Genomic DNA, 16685 nt, shown 5'->3' with positions numbered 1-16685 from the left:
GGTTTAAAGACCAATTTCCAAAATCTATCGCGATATATGAAAAGGGAGACATGCCGTGACATTGTTGCGATCGTGTTCGATACGGTCGCTTTTTGAATGTGCGTAACGAGCACCAGTGTTCACGATTTAATGTCCAAATTATATATGCCGCTGTTCGAGAGTCAGATGAGTGTGTGTGTGTGCTATCAAACAAATAAAAAGGAAAAATCCGTCGATTACGAATTTGTTTTGCTTTTTTTGGTTGCATTAACACCGATCATTGAACTGTAAATAATTTTTCCTTTTTACTTGAATGCGTTGCGTGTGCACACAGTAGAGCCGGGCGCTTATTCAAAAAAGCTAGTACATTCGTTCAGCGCAAAATAAATGTGCGAGTGCGCGAGCTCGTATGTTTTATTTGGGTATCGCAAAGAAAAATATATTTGAGAAAAAGTGCGTCAGATGGAAAAGTTGCCAAAGGGCAAATTCATGTTGATGTTTTATTTATTTGTCATTATGGTACAATTGATTATTCGACTGGCTGATTTTGCTTTCTGTTAAACAAACACAGAAATCTCACTTTGAATGACTTCTTGCCATTTTTCGTTCGCTCTTTCGTTTGCGGCACAATGAAAATTTGTTGATTCAAAACCGTTACAGTGATGAATTTGTATTTATTTTAATGAATGCTGGTCTCGAATGATGGACTCATTTTACTGGAAACATTTAATGTGTATATGTGTGTACAGTTTGAATAACATGAGAGAAAAAGTAAGAGAATGTACACATTTTTTACCTTCTATCACCAAATCTCCATAATATTTGTGTTTAGTTGACGAGAAAAAAAAAACGTGTCTAATGAAGGGATGATTGTGAAAATATTTCTCTTGATCCAATTCAATTCGGTGGAATTTTGAAGTTCTGATATTATCAATGTCAGAAATTAATTTCATCCAACAATATATTTTCGTTTCACATGTTTGATTGTTTTTTTTTTTTACCGATTTGCAATGTTTTTTCATTCAGTTTTCGGTTGCAACCGAGAGATATGCATATGAAACGCACTGCTCAACAGATTAAAACACATTATCAACGGATAATACCGTTGACTCTGCATGGAATGGCCAACAACAATACCGACTAGCTGGCATATGGTTCATTCAAAGGCTAAAATATTGTTGGGATTTGCTCTGGTTCTGATGAGAGATAAGACGCTGCAAATCCTCAAAATTCGTACGAATAACGTTGGGAATTATTTTTCAAAATCATTCTTTGCTTGTTCCTTCTTCCATCCTGTCCAACATGAAAATGACTTTGATGATTTCATTTTCTTTGTTCGACATCGTTGCTTCCTCACCACCCGGTTTTCCATAACCAAGACACAAAAAAAGTGGTGTCAAATTCATTTGTACACTTTTCTTCAATCGACAATGGACTGCTGAAACGAACTGCATTCAAAATACACACATTAGGATTATCGAACTTGCATCGAGTATATATTATTGCCCAAAAGATAAAGCATTCAAAGGGATTAAGTCAAATTAATACAATAATAAGTGAAAAAAGAAACGAACACACATTTTTTTTGTGTCAAAACGGAAAGGAGTAGCCAAAAGTAACCGAGAATCACACTGGGAATTTCTCAAATACTTTATTGCAATTTTTTTCATCTCTTTTTTCATATTCGCTTTCTACGCCTATATGTGCATTTGTCTCAGTCGATCCATTGAATTCAACAAGTGGATTAACTAGGCTAAGTAAATGATTTTAATGAATTTCCGAATGATGTTCGTCTTTCCGTCGGCAAGTGCACTCTGTCTTCCTTTCTATACCTCTGTCTTAATGAGAATGCCAAAAGATACACAACACTTCGTATCAAAGCATATATCTATTCGTTTCACAGAAATCATTTCGATTTTTATCATCGATGTAATTTGATTAGTATGAAAAATGGTTCCCACGATGGTGAAAAAGGATTGCAAATGATGCACCAAAAGTGTTTCATATAGAAAGAAATGGAAAGTCTAAAGGTAATAAAATCAAGAAAACGTCCACAAACTTTAGTCTATATCTCTTCATCACTTTCAATCGTACCATTTATAGGAAATAAGACTGATTTTGCATCAAAGATGCAAGCAAAATAAAGAATGTTCAAGAGAAAAGCCACTTGATTTGTTTTTTTCTTTTACATCAGCAAAAAAAAGAAATTAAATGTCAGTCATTGAATGCCATAAAATTTGAAGGAAACTAGGGGATAACCGTGAATTGCAGATCGAATAATTTATAATAATAAACGCTATTTCTCTCTATTTTTCACTAATTCTGCTAGTATTTCTACTAGTTTGTTCTAATACTGCTATTTTTTGCTAATTTCTCTAGTACGTCAAAAATATTGCATACGTCAGATTGACAGCATTATCGAATAACTGAAATGTGTTTACGTAAATGTTTCAAGTTGACACTTTCAACGTGTATATTTGAAGCAGACACTAGCGTATACGTTTTCAGTAAGAAATCTGTCATCAAATCTACATTTCCGATTGCAATTCGTAAATTGTAGTTAATACAGATGAAACGTGCTTGGTTACGTGCCATTGAATATATTTTTATTTAAAAATAAGAAAAAGCGTATTTAACTACATATTTTGATACATTTTAGTTCAACACTATTCAATTCGTTTGTTTTGTGAATTTTATTTTAATTAATTATTTCAATATATTCAAGAATAAATGCTTACTAAAGTATATACGTGTACAGTGCTAATTCTGCTATTTATTGCTAATTTTGCTATTTTCTTCATGTAAATTTCCCTATTTTTTTGCTAATGTGCTAATTCTAATTCGCATGGATATCCCCTAGGAAGGAAATCATTCAAAAACATTTGTACATAAGTGTATACATACAAACATAATTATATATGCGGCAATAACCGACTCTGACACATTCAGAGAGCACACACTAAAAGCAATTTTATCGAATTAAGCTAAAACACACACTTTCGGCATGTGAATTTTTTTTATTTTTTTTGTTTAATTAAATGTATACACATTGTGTAACACCACATCGAGACAAAGCAGAGACCAACACACATTTCTGAATTGGCACTGTTATTTTGATTAAACATGAAACTAAACAAACCACAAACATTGAATGATAACTAAGTATGCAAAAATTCACTATCGCACAGTTTAAATGTATGCAAATTGAATTGAATATTCAATGTTTTGTTTCGACGAATTTAATGAAAATGGGAATGTTTCGATTTGCATGATTTTTTTGAATGACATTAATTTTACTGTGAAACAGGCCTCTATTTGCCTATTGCTGTGAAGTCTATTCAAAATGGATATATTTCTTTCGTATTTTGTCCAAAATTACACCAAAGACGATCGATTTTCATGTGAAAGACCCGCTAGAAATACTATATATTTACAATAATCTGAAACATTGAACACGTTCGATAGAAATTATTACTAATTTAAATTGGAGTAGACATAGTTTTGAACAAAACTTTGAACTTTTTAACAGACGTGGTAGACTTTGCGACGCTATCTATTCGTATTTTCTCAAATTAACTATTCTGAATGGTAAAGTTTGAAAAGGCTAAAATTCAGCTCAAACTTTAACATGTTTAAAACCGATTTTAAAAAAAAAACTTTTTACACAAAAAAAAATCCTTCTTAAATTAGTCTCTGCATCGGCGAGAGTGTAAAAAGTGTATTTATGTTTATGGAATACAATGTTAAAAAAGGAGAATATAGGCAGGAATGTATATAAACAATTTTATTATTTTAAAACACACAATGATTTAGCATAAATGGTCAAGAAAAAGAAAAGGGCATACGAATAAAGTGAGAAACGGCAATACCAATAGAAAATAGCAAAAAGGCTCTTCGTTGATCGTGTCACAAAAGAGATGTTGATGTTGTTTCGTGGTAAATCGAAACGAAATATGACCAAACAAAAAATAGTTTAATGGGCTATAATAAGCATGTAGCGAGTGCGATTGATGTGTATAGAAGTTGTGAATTCATAACACAAAAGCAAAACACGGCACCGCCAACACATCACACAACATTAAAAGGAGCATTTGATGTGGCTCATTTTCTCACTTCGGCGAATCAGTGAGAGTAGTTCATTTCTTCGGTGCGTTTATATTGATCCGAAAACTTTTCATTTGTAAAATGAATGGCGGGCCAACAAGATGAAAACGGTTTGCTTCGTCATGATGCTGTTGAACGATGGATTACTTCAAACAGAAAATGGTTGAATTAATTTAATAATATGGTTTGGATATCATCACACAAATCATCTTAAATAGTAAACGAAAATTCATATTATAAACGTGTCACACAGTCTGTATTCGGCGCACCATCAACGAAAACAAAAAAAATGTAAATGCGGTATGGAAAAAAGAGAAATTCTTCATGAATAAAAGTCATCATAACACATTTTGTGCTCATACGCGCGCACATTTAAAAATATATTGTTTAATAATGTATTAAAATAAATTGTATAACCGTTACAAACATTTTTACAGATGAGAAATAGTAAGTGAAGAGAGAACTCTTGCATTTTATTTTTCAAACGGAATCATCAATTAAAAGCAACATCTGTTCGATCGTCAAACGCCAAAGCATAATATTGTGTTTGCAAAAAAAAAAAGAATTTGCTTTCTCTATTATTTTCGTAATGTTCTGAGAAACACAAGGAAAGAAAAGAGTCAAATATTCCATTGTCGCACTAAAAAAAAATTCTCCAATTTTTATTGGAATTTTAACTTATTTCTCACGCAAGAAAATGTGCCACACTTTCATTAAGTGTCTACTCTCTTGAATTTTTTTCATAATATTTTCTATTTTCGTTGTTGTTTGCACTCAGCAGAGCGAGATAAAAATGGAGAGAAAAAAAAATAATTTTGGTCGCGCAAAAATAAAATCGAGTGACTTTTTTTTTCGTCAAATTGACACGTCTTGGAGCACGTCTCTATTACACTCTTTCAAGTACTTAACAATGGTGTTAAGTTCAAACATAAAATGTATGTGTATGTAACTGGCTTGCTTTTACCTTTAATACCACGCAGCCATTCGGTGACGTCTCGCAAAAGAATGAACATGAAAATCGAACAGATGAAGAAAAAAACAAAACCACTTAAAATCTATCCAGACATTATTCTCAAGTGTTAAATCGACACGAATCGATCACGATGTATTATTGAATATTGAACGTTTATAAATAAATATTTGTTTATAATCAGTTATTTGTTTGGGATCGATGATGTTGGCGTTCGAAATACCATCATATTTAATCAATACACGATCGTATCTATTCTGTATACATATAAATTTCAAGTGCATTTAAATGAAATGTTTGTATATTGTCGACATTATTTACATACATGTGTTTTTTATTCACAATCAACACTCGTTCAGCACTTAATAACGTTATATCGACGATGTGTCTATTAATTTTTCTGTTGTTGGTCAAATGTTTTGTTTTGTTTTGTTTTTTTTCCTCTCGTTTTGTTTCGATATCATGCAACGCATATCAATCACAAAGTATCATCATCGCAGACGCATGCAAGTAAACACTTGATTGTATTCGATATAGCCACAAAGAGAACGCCAGACTTTCGATCTTAACGAAAATGAATCGGTAAAATTGAATTACGGTTTTTTCTTCTGTTCTTGAGAACGATGCCAACCATTCAATAAACACTATCAGTATCGATCATCGCATCGATTTCGATAAGTTGGGAATTCTTGGAAAATGTCCCAAGTCAAGAACGCCGATAATATTTTGTGTGGTCAGGGAAAAGTGCCAAAAACTTTCTGATTTTTGATTTTTTTTATGTTTTTTTTTTTTTTTAATTGAAGTTGTTCTCTGTTTATTTATTAGTTTTCATAATCAAATATTTATTTATTGAGAAATAAAACTAAATATAAAATTTATTTGTACTTTAAGTCAATTTTATTAAGATTTTTTTCTTTGAATTTCACTAGTCAACACAATACAATTTTATCGATTGTTTTTAACAATAGCAAATTTTCGTTGAAAATTTGCCTTATTTTAAATAGGTTTTTTTGGTTCGTTTACCAACTGCTTGGTGCTGGATACGAGTAGCCGCTTGCTGGAGATGGGGCGGCTGCTTGTGCTACAGAAGGGGCTCCATAAACTGGTGCTGGAGCAGCAGCTGGGGCGGCGTATTGTTGGGCATGGGCAGCGTATTGTTGGGCAGGCGCGGCAGCTGGTGCGGAGTAAACGGGTGAGGGTGCGGGTGCTGATTGTGTAATGATCTACAAGAAAAATCAATTTCATTTAAAAATTAAGATTGAAAGTTGGACGTATGACAATTCTTCAAAAATGTTCAATTGAATTGTTAAATGGAAGTTAAAGTCAGTTTCTTACCTTGATGATTTGTGGAGCTGGTGCGGCGGCAGCATATCCGCCTGATGAGAAACTGCTTGATGAAGCATATCCGCCTGATGAGTAGCCTGATGAAGCGTATCCACCATCGATGACCTAAAGAATGATAACCAAATTGTTGCAATCAATAAGATAAATCGAATCCATTTTTATCACATTTGTTGACAATAGTCAAAAATCATTATAAAAAATAAATGAAATATGGAATAGTACCTTGATGATTTTAACTGGTACTGCAGCAGCAGAAGCACCGTATGAATAACCGTGTCCGTGTCCATGTCCGTGTTCGTGCCCATGTCCGTGTTCGTGTCCATGTCCACCGCTTACTGAACCACCATTGATAATCTGATAATAAACAAACAAAAAAAAATCATCAATAAGTACATCACGTTTTGTGTTGTTTCAATTTCAATATAAAAATACATTGATCGAATGCTTCATGTGTGTTCATTTTTGAACGGAAAGTGTGTTCAACAGACAGTAAAAAGTCTTTCCTCGAAAATAGATCGATTTGAAGAAGGCATTCGATTTGAAAAACATTATAGGATAAGTAGTAAATTTTTGAAATCATTGCAAACCTTGATAATTTTGGTTGGTGCAGCTGGTGCAGCGGCAATTGCTGAGGATCCGCCACTTGACCATCCACCGCTTGAGCTTGAACCTGAGCTGCCACCATTAACATGGATTATTTTTACAATTTCATGTGGCTGAACGTTGGCTGATCCTGCTGATGATGACGAGCCTGACCATCCACCTGCTGCTGCCGAACCACCATCGATATTGATAATTTTAACAACTTTGACTGGTTTCGATGAAGATGACGACGATGATGATGATGATGATGAACCGCTTGAGCTACCGCCCAAGAAAAAAGCTTGTGATGCGCAAACGCAGAGAGCAAGGACAACGAGCACCTTTGTTTAGAAAAATTAAATGTTTTGTCAAATTAGTTTCAATTGAAAAGTTCACATTGCAAACAATTTTCACAAGAAATGCACTTTAAAAATATGGATTAAAATAAAAGTTCTTAATTCAATGTAAGTAAAGTATAAAAAATCACAAAAATCACACTGTTTAAATAAAAATCCACGGAAAGTACCTTCATTTTGATATTTTTTGAATTTGTTTGTTTTTTTTTGGTAACACTGAATATTTGGTCAAATGACTGATATCAGACGACTGATACTTGATTCGATCAAACACTTGGATTTTATACAATTTTTTGAAGATAGCCCACCAAATTTTCTTTGGCGAAGCGCATCAAACGATTGACTCTCTCCCAAAAAATGTATTAGCTAAAAATCAAATTATCCAAAGCCTAGTTTGACGGTACGACATTATTATGAATAATTGATTTCGCCAAAAAAAAAAAAACGATAGAGCAAAAGAGATGAAGAAAAAAAAATTCATAATTCGACTGTTTGACATAAAATTATAAATGATTCGTATGCGTTTTAAATGCCTATGTTGTAAATCGATTAATTAAATATGCGTTGAAAGTGAAATTGAACGCATATTGTAATGTATCCATACCACAAATAGCCTTTGCCAACACAAAAAATATTATCAAAATGAGATACATAGATGATGTATAACATTATGTTGTAACATCATCATCATTATGCGTATAGACCTAGCGGAGATTACATTTTTTTATACAACACACAGATTATGCGTGGAGTCTGTTTAACGTATTAATTGAGAGAGAGAGAGAGAGAGAGAGAGAGAGAGAGAGAGAGAGCGTGTAATACTTTGTGAATGAATGAAATTTCAGCAATGCGGACATTCGATCAAATGCCTCTATGGCATTTGCATTTCTCTCTTATTTGATTTTTAACATATTCAATTCTCAATATTAAACTCGAAAAACTTGGGATAAATTTATTCCATTTGTGCAAGTCCATTTGACCATAAACCAGAAGATAGCGATTTTTTTTATGGAAATCACATAATTAGACTTTATGTCTGTGAAAATGAAAATCAATGATAACCCTTTTGCGACAGATAAAATGAATAGAAAAACGAGTTTTTTTTTACTCTTCAATCGTAATCGCGGCGGTGGCTTTTCACTTTTCGCTATATTTTATGGCTATTACATGAACCTTTGAAATTGGAAGTTTATTCATGATAAATTTATGTATGCGTCAAAGAATGCCTTACCGGTAGGGCCATATTTCATTAGACACCGTACATAAATGGAAATAATTGAATGTATTGGTTAGACCAATGCTAAAAATGTATAGTCTTAATTATTGTTCGTAGCACCAAATTTCTGGGTCAAAAATCAATTGATGACATCCATTTCCCATTGAACATTATGCGAGTGAATTAATTTTCTTCCCATTTTAACAATTTTATGAACTCTTATGAAATCGATCAGTCCGACACTTATAACATAAATACTTTTTTATCGTTTTTGGACATACACACAATTATACTCTGATATACTCTGCATACGCGTTGACATAGGCTTGAGAATTGTGAGATTTTTGATCGATTTGCATAATCTGTTTCACTAGGCCAACTTTCTAACCATATAACCAGTATCAACCGAAATATAAGTACATAAAACTCAGAAACGATGTCAATCGCGATTATCTCACGATGTGTGTATATACATCAATCTAATGACACCTTATGGCATCTTAAAACTGGCTTAATAATATTAAAATTTACGGCATCACAACAAGCAGAGTTGCAATCAGAGTTTGTACAAAGAACTTCATTGTTTTGTTCTTTTTTTGGTTAATAAAATTATGTTGCCAAAATAATCAGCTGGTGTACATGTTAGAAAATGATTTTAATATTCACTTTCGTGTTGAATTTTTGAAAGTGTGTATCATTTATAATAGAATCGGTAGATTTTCCCGATTTAAAAAATACAACCAAACAAATGCGAACAATTGTGATTCTTTTAATATTTATGACTACAAATACTCAAATTTTCCACGCAATTGTTTTGTTTGCCTCGTTTATGGTCCACAATAATCTCTATTATTCCAATTCGATTTTTTCAACTAATTGAAATCAACGATCGCTCTATGATTACGTTCGTAATTTCATACATTTTTTATATACATTATGATTTCTAAAGCATCTCGTTAATTATAATCGATTTTAAATTTAAGTAATTCGCGTGTGGAAAAAAGTGACTGACTGACTGGTTAGCCTGAAATCGACTGAAATTGAATTTTGTTAACTGAAGTCGTCTACCCAGTCGACTTTAGTCGTCTATGTATCTCATTTTAAGAAGATGACAAATTTGGGATGTTTTTGTCTATAGTCAACTGCGATTGAAGTTGAATTAAGTTATATTTTTGTCTACTAGGATTGACTGAAAAATCAGCCAAATCTCAGTTGGCTTTAGTCAAAAACATCCCAAATTAGTTAACTGACAGTCAGTAATTTTCCACAAGGGTTTGAATTTATTTTATTTGCTTATGAGACATTAAATTCGTATATAAGATTTGATTTGAATGAAGAAAAACACAATTTAAAAATAAGAATTTTTCATAAAAAACTTTTCAAATTCATTATTTTCGTTTTGTCGCGGATTGCAATAAATAAATGAGTATATTTTTGGCCGCTAGCGATAAATATATTTTTTGTCTAATATTTGAAAGTAATTAAAAAAAATGTGGTACAATTAAGTACATTTTTGTTACAATTATTTAAACCTATTCCCAATTTTCGAATTTCACATGAGTGGACATTTGACTATACATCCCGGAACCTTTCCCGAAAATACTTTTTCCAGAACGACTGTTTACCCGAAAATTCGGGGAATTTTTCGAGAAAATGTTCGAAAACGAACAAAATTATTGGAGAAGATCCATCAACAGCAATCGTAAAACATTCATAGAAGAAGATAGTACCTGAACTTCCAGTACATTATTCATATGTGATTATTGTTTGTTATTTTTAAATAAAATATCTCCAAAAATATCCAAATTATTTCATTTGTGTCCCACATCTTTTTGAAAAATGAATCAAGAGATAAAATGTTTCAAAGCAGAAAATGTCTGTGTAACGCAACGCCATCTGGCGAAAAATCGAAAAAACGATTGGAAATTCAAGAAAAATAAAAACAAAACCTTTAAATCAACATACGCGACATTTAAAACTTAAAACATATACCAACACATGTAAAACTCATTTGACGAAAAATCACGCGAAAGTCACGAATCACGTAGGAGCAGAAGAACGCACACACAAGTATACACCGTGTACGTGTATACACATCGTACCGTTTGACATACATACATAGATCGACCGCTTGGTGACATTTGCCGATAGAGACGAATTTTTTGGTTCATATTGTATATAAATATTTATATCGATGGCGAAAGATTAAAAATTCGCAAAGAAATTTATTCGCGTAACATTCTTGTGCAGAATATTTGCCATTGATATTTTCGAAAATTAAGCATAGCGACGGCAATACGATTTTCGGAAGGTTTTTATTGGCTATCCCGTGTTTTACATTTGTACATAAGTTTGTTGGAAAGTTTTGCAGATGAAGAGATTTTCAGTGAAGTGTAATCATATGCAGCGCATATATGTGTGCATATATGATTGAGTGCGCCTGCAAATGCAATCAACCCATTAAATCTAGTAATAAGACAATACTGAATCAACAACCTTTGAACAAATAAATTTTATACCATTCAGTGAGTATTGGCCCATATTTCATTTCCCATACTTTCATTCTCTCTTTCTTTCCCTCTCCTACCTCGCACAATTACACACGAAAAAAAAACACCACCTTCGACACAACATAAATATATCTTTAAATATTACACGTTTTAATTTCAATGGTGTGTTTTTTTTTTCACTCATCAACATTTAGACATGGAACGATGTACAGACAATCGCTCAACAACACCTCCACTCGAAACAATGCCAATCGCATCCAAAATGAATGTGAATGGGACACAAACATTTCCATCGTCTCTGTATGATAAGGAAGATCAAGCTGATATCAGCCAATCGATACCAATGTCATCATCAGAAGATGCATTATACGTATCATCAACGCCACCACGACCGCCGTCGCGTGCATCGAAATCAAGGTTTGCCATTTGACATTTTCATTAAATGACCTATTAGACTCAATTAATTTTCGTTTTTCTCGGTCACATGAAAAGTGCCCTTTGTAATAATGCATCGACGTTGAAAGTGGATGATGAAGTGACGGGAAGCAATTCAAAACCAAAATCAGATCGCTGCAAAAGCACAAAATCTCTTGTGATCAATCGAAAGGCTGACGAACGAGACCGAAAACATCGCCGTGAAAGACGAAGAAGCGGGTCGAAAAAGAGAGATGTGAGTTCAAAAGATGTGCCCAAAGAACTGCCAAAAAATAGAGAAATTCGGTAAGTTTCATGTTTTGAACTTGAAAAAGAAAAGTGACATAGATTTTTTGAAGATAAAAAAAAATCCAATGAAATGGTTTTTCTTTCGGTTTAAATGCAGTCGAACAGTCACTGAGCCTTCTATTGAGTACTGCGAAAATGGTCGATATTCGAGCAATTGGAAAAATCTAGCAAATCCAGAGCCAAAACCAAAATTGCGTAACTCTGAACAAAGCAGTAAAAATACCACAGAACTGTGTTCAAAATCTCCGCGTGTGAAAATTGAAGAGCCGAAAAACGAGTGTTCACCACCATGCAAAATAATGAAAAAGTCCAGTAATGACTGTTTTAGGTCGTCAACTGAAGATACGAAATTAATCGAAACTAAATTAAGCAAACGATTAGAATCAAATGATATGTTTAGTTGTGAGACAATTGATTTACCATCAAATAGTGTTGAGTCGGTAAGCATTGAGCAAAAATCATTAATTCAAGAGCAGAGCACCGTAAGTGACATTCGTTTAGCGAACAAAAACAGTTCACCATCGCATGAATCTAGTGATAATATGGATGTAACATCAACGACACCGGAAACACCAAAAACTCCGCCCATCGAAAGTAAAAAATTGATCGAACCAAAATTGTCCGAAGATAAAATGAAGCAGTACATTGATGAATATGATAGCTTCATACAGCAGGTGTCATCACCGCTTAATGAAACACTGAAAACAAGCGAACAAAATGAACATATCGTTGTCACCAATGTTGAACCAACGGAGAGTTCACTTTCTCAACCAAATGACTTGGCCAGCAAAAGAGATTTACCAAAAAATGAAGTATCATCATCAACGTCTTCCGCACAAAAACTCGATAAGAAAACCGATGTACAACACTCAGAATCGTCATCAAGTTCAGATGATGATGACGACAGCAGTACCTCTAGCAATTCATCGTCATCATCGAGTTCGAGTAGTAGCAGTTCATCGGGCAGCTCGTCGAGTTCCAGTTCAGATAGTAACGATAACGAGTCACCACGTCGTCAACGACGAAAATCCAGTTCAAAAAGAAGTTCACGTTCTGCCTCAAAATCACCACGCATCCGGCCTTCAAAACCAAGCAATAGTAAGCATAATTGTTTTAATTTTTCTATTTATTGTTCTTTATCGTCAATTTTTTTTATTGCTGAATATTTACAAAATCGAAGAGACTAATATAAACGTTTGTTCTATTCACAGTCGACGTATCAAAACCACATCGTTCGGAAACGGATGATTTGGATTTTGGCGTTTGCGAAAACAACAAAACCTCTTATACAAATGGTATTGAAGCGCTTATCAATCCAATGTCATTTGTAAAAGGCATGGATATGTCGGCACTAAAATCGCTGGACGCACTCATAAATGGTGATGATGATGATGATCTTTTGAGTAACATCCAGTCGTACAAAAATAATTATCTCGAGGTAATTAAGGGGAAAAAACATGATTCGGTCGCCAAAAAATCAAAATTGGACGAAGTATCGACGAATGACAACAGCATCAATAACAGCACAATGGATTATAATAACGGTTCTCTGCTTGATGACAGCGAACGAAAAAAGATTTCGTTGAAATTGAAACCAACAACAACATTAAAACAACAATCAAAAGGAATGAGCGAATCATTTCTTGATATCGAACAACAATCACCAATACACACGCAAACACCAACACCACCATCACAACTACAGCCAGAGCAACAAAAAAAGTCACCAGAGGAGCAGTTGCAGCATCAACAGTCACAAGCAAAGTCTCAGAAAGCCGCAGACGTAGAAAAACAAACATCAAACGAGCATAGCGATCAAATTGAAAAACGGTCGAGTGATGGAAGTATGACGTCATCATCGAAAAGGAAAAGTAGTCATCGAAGAGATGAACGCAAATCGCGACGCAGTGAAGATAGAAAATCACGTCGTAGTGAGGAACGAAGTCGATCAAGACGTGATGAAAATAGACGATCCCGACGAAGTGAAGAACGAAAAAATGAAAAGTATTCAAAACGTGGTGAAGAAAGACGATCCCGTCGAAGCGAAGAGCGTCGTTCAAAACACAGCGATGATCGTCCATCTCGTCGCAGTGAAGAAAAACGGTCGAGACGAAGTGAGGAACGCAGATCCAAACGACGACATGATCGATCCCCATCTGGTTCGAATCATTATCGTGAATCGTACTATTCACCATCGTATCGAAATCGTTCGGCGTCACCATTGCCACGTGGACCGCGAACACCGCCAAATACACCACCACCAAATACAACCGAATTTGATGAATTTCGAATGGATGACATGACAATGCGACAACATATGCCACCATACGGTACACCAATTATGCCACCAGCAGCACATTATCATCCGGGTCCAAATCCATTTCAAACGCCAAACTTGGCACCTAATGGACCGCCAAATTATATACACGATTATACTGCTTATATGCATCCGAATCGTGTGCCAGTACCGACACAACATCATTACAATCGTCCACCTCCAAGTCTAAATGTCAGTGCTTTAATACCGCCACCGGGAATGATACCATCGCCAGCGATCGGACCGAACAATGAATATTATTATGCAGCACCTCCTCCGTCGGCACATCATCATCTCCAAAATCAAGCGATGCCACCAAATTCATATTCGAATCTCATTGAAGTATCACCGCATGGTGTGCCAAATACATCAAATGTCGATTGCATACGGAAACAACAAACGGACAATCATCGTCGTAAACCAACAATTGCCGTGCAAAAGGGTAACGTTTTGGAAATTGTGCCAAGTGCTGAACTTCAATGTGATAAAAATAACGAGTCAAACAATGTGGAGAAATCGGATAAGATGCTTTCAATTGAAAAACAGGCACTACAACGTCAAAAACAGGAACGATATAAACGCAAAATGGAACGACATCAAAAACGACTCGAACGAACAAAACGAAAAGAATATCTATTGAATGAATTGGCACGATTAAGTCATTGCATGACATTTGGCAGTGATAATAAAGTGGTTAAAGCTAGTGAACTATTGAAATCAGTCACATTCGATGGCACAACCATCAATTTGTCCAATTCAAAAGGTGACGATGAAAATGAAGACCTCGACGATATATACATTGAACCGCCAGTGCATTCATATGATCCACAAGCTCCAATTGGACGTAGCATTCTGTCTGAACGAAATGACCCCGATCGGGCATCATCATCCAAGTATGTATTGATAAACGAAACGATTCACTTTTCATTAATTTTGATTATTTTTTAACAGGGAAAAGCGTCGTAGTGTTCTATTTGCTGATGGTGTGATTCCTGGTGAAGGCACTTCTGCGTCGGAAGAAAGTGCAAATGAAAATGATGATAATATTACTAAACCAAAGAAACTTTCGTCACGTGTTAAAGACAAGAAAAAGGCCGGAAATGTCACAGTGCCACCATTTGCAAATGAATCAACGTCCACATTCCTTGAAAAGGAAAATTCATTCGAACCAACAAAGGTAAGTGACGTCGACATTTTTTTTTTATAGCAAAAACCAGAAAAATGAATTTTATTTATTTTTCACATTTATTCAAATAGAGAGAACCCGAATCAAATGAACAAGTTATTCCGCCGCCACCACCAGGATCACCTCCACCACACTTACCACAGCCAAAACTCAAAGATCCCAATAAATTAATGTTGAATCATTTACTTTTCTTTCAATATGATTTGCGACGCAATGAAATGCTTATAACACAAACACCGCACATGATGCCCATGATGAAACCGCCTGTAGTTCTTAATACGCCTCCAGTTATTCCACAGCTACCACCACCGCTGCCAGTTCAACAAATGCTACCCATTCAACCATTATATCCATATAAATCGAATAGTGGTCGTCATCATAATGAATCAAAAACATCAAAACCGAGCCGATCGTCAAGCTCAAAACATTATCATTCGTCTTCGTCATCGTCATCGTCATCATCGTCCCACAAATCAATGCATACCACAAGCCACGATACCAATTTAATCGTTCTCTCCAGTAGCCCGTCGAATGTGTGAATTCATATTGCCAAAATGATCGAAAGCAAAAAAAATCCATACGAACACCATGAAGTTCAAACGACAATATTATCTATGATACGGTTTAAAAAAATGTTGATCCGAATCCAGTGCTTGTTAAGTAGTCAGTCTATTGTCGCAAATTTTCTCATAATAAATTTTTTTATTTTTTTTCTTCGCGCCGAAAAAATTAATAATTGATCATGACATCCAAATTTTAAACAAATTATGTATTAGACATATTTAATTTAGACATTCATAAATCGAAGTCAAACGGTATTATTAACAAATAATTTTGTTTTAAATAAAAATCAGCTGAGATAAAAGTCGAATTCGAAATGTTCGAATTTATCACATTATAGTTCGAAAAATGAACATAAAGAGAAAGAAGAAGAAGTGGAATAGATGTTGTATCTATATAAGGAATACATTTCAAGGAATAAAGATTCATAGACTAATTTTTGAAAAAGATTTTTTTTTCTTTTTGTAAGACTTCGATTAAATCGTGACATATTCGACTTTCTCTCAAATGACATCAATTTTTAAGAATTACTTTTACATATTTTGCTTTTAATTCATAGATTCAATAGTTCATTCTTTGCAAGAGTTAAATAGACCAATTTTCAAATTGAATTGCGTTGAGGTTTGTGATTTGGCGGAAAATGAAGAGACTTAATGTCTACCTGATGATTAAACAAATCCAATTATGTTGAATGTAAAAGAAATGATTTAATTTCGCCCTAGCTACCGAGCGATAGCTGCACATTGATTTCTGCTTTACATGCGTTCCGTTTTTCTGTTAATTGTGAGTAATTTTAAGATCCAACTATGCTGCTTTCGTCTCCTGTATAAGTGGGTG

General features: G+C 34.3%; 2 protein-coding genes across 2 annotated transcripts; one reads left to right on the top strand and one right to left on the bottom strand.

The window, feature by feature from the left end:
- Positions 1-5927: 5927 nt before the first annotated feature.
- Positions 5928-7625, bottom strand: LOC116340126 (midnolin homolog). The gene is made up of 5 exons (XM_031766374.1): positions 7506-7625; positions 6985-7320; positions 6620-6751; positions 6389-6502; positions 5928-6276 (listed from the first exon to the last, which is right to left on the bottom strand). The coding sequence occupies exons 1-5, from the start codon at positions 7509-7511 to the stop codon at positions 6073-6075; spliced, it is 792 nt and encodes a 263-aa protein (XP_031622234.1). The 5' UTR covers positions 7512-7625; the 3' UTR covers positions 5928-6072.
- Positions 7626-10692: 3067 nt separating this feature from the next.
- On the top strand, positions 10693-16295 carry LOC116340359 (serine-rich adhesin for platelets-like). The gene is made up of 7 exons (XM_031766830.1): positions 10693-11076; positions 11256-11478; positions 11554-11781; positions 11882-12882; positions 12996-14994; positions 15053-15278; positions 15359-16295. The coding sequence occupies exons 2-7, from the start codon at positions 11258-11260 to the stop codon at positions 15824-15826; spliced, it is 4143 nt and encodes a 1380-aa protein (XP_031622690.1). The 5' UTR covers positions 10693-11076; positions 11256-11257; the 3' UTR covers positions 15827-16295.
- The last annotated feature ends 390 nt before the right edge of the window (positions 16296-16685 follow it).

The sequence above is a fragment of the Contarinia nasturtii genome, unplaced genomic scaffold, assembly GCF_009176525.2.
Source record: "Contarinia nasturtii isolate CC-2019 unplaced genomic scaffold, AAFC_CNas_1.1 Cnas_scaffold_630, whole genome shotgun sequence".
Classification (NCBI taxonomy): Eukaryota; Metazoa; Arthropoda; class Insecta; order Diptera; family Cecidomyiidae; genus Contarinia; species Contarinia nasturtii.
This window is presented reverse-complemented; position numbering and strand designations above follow the sequence as displayed.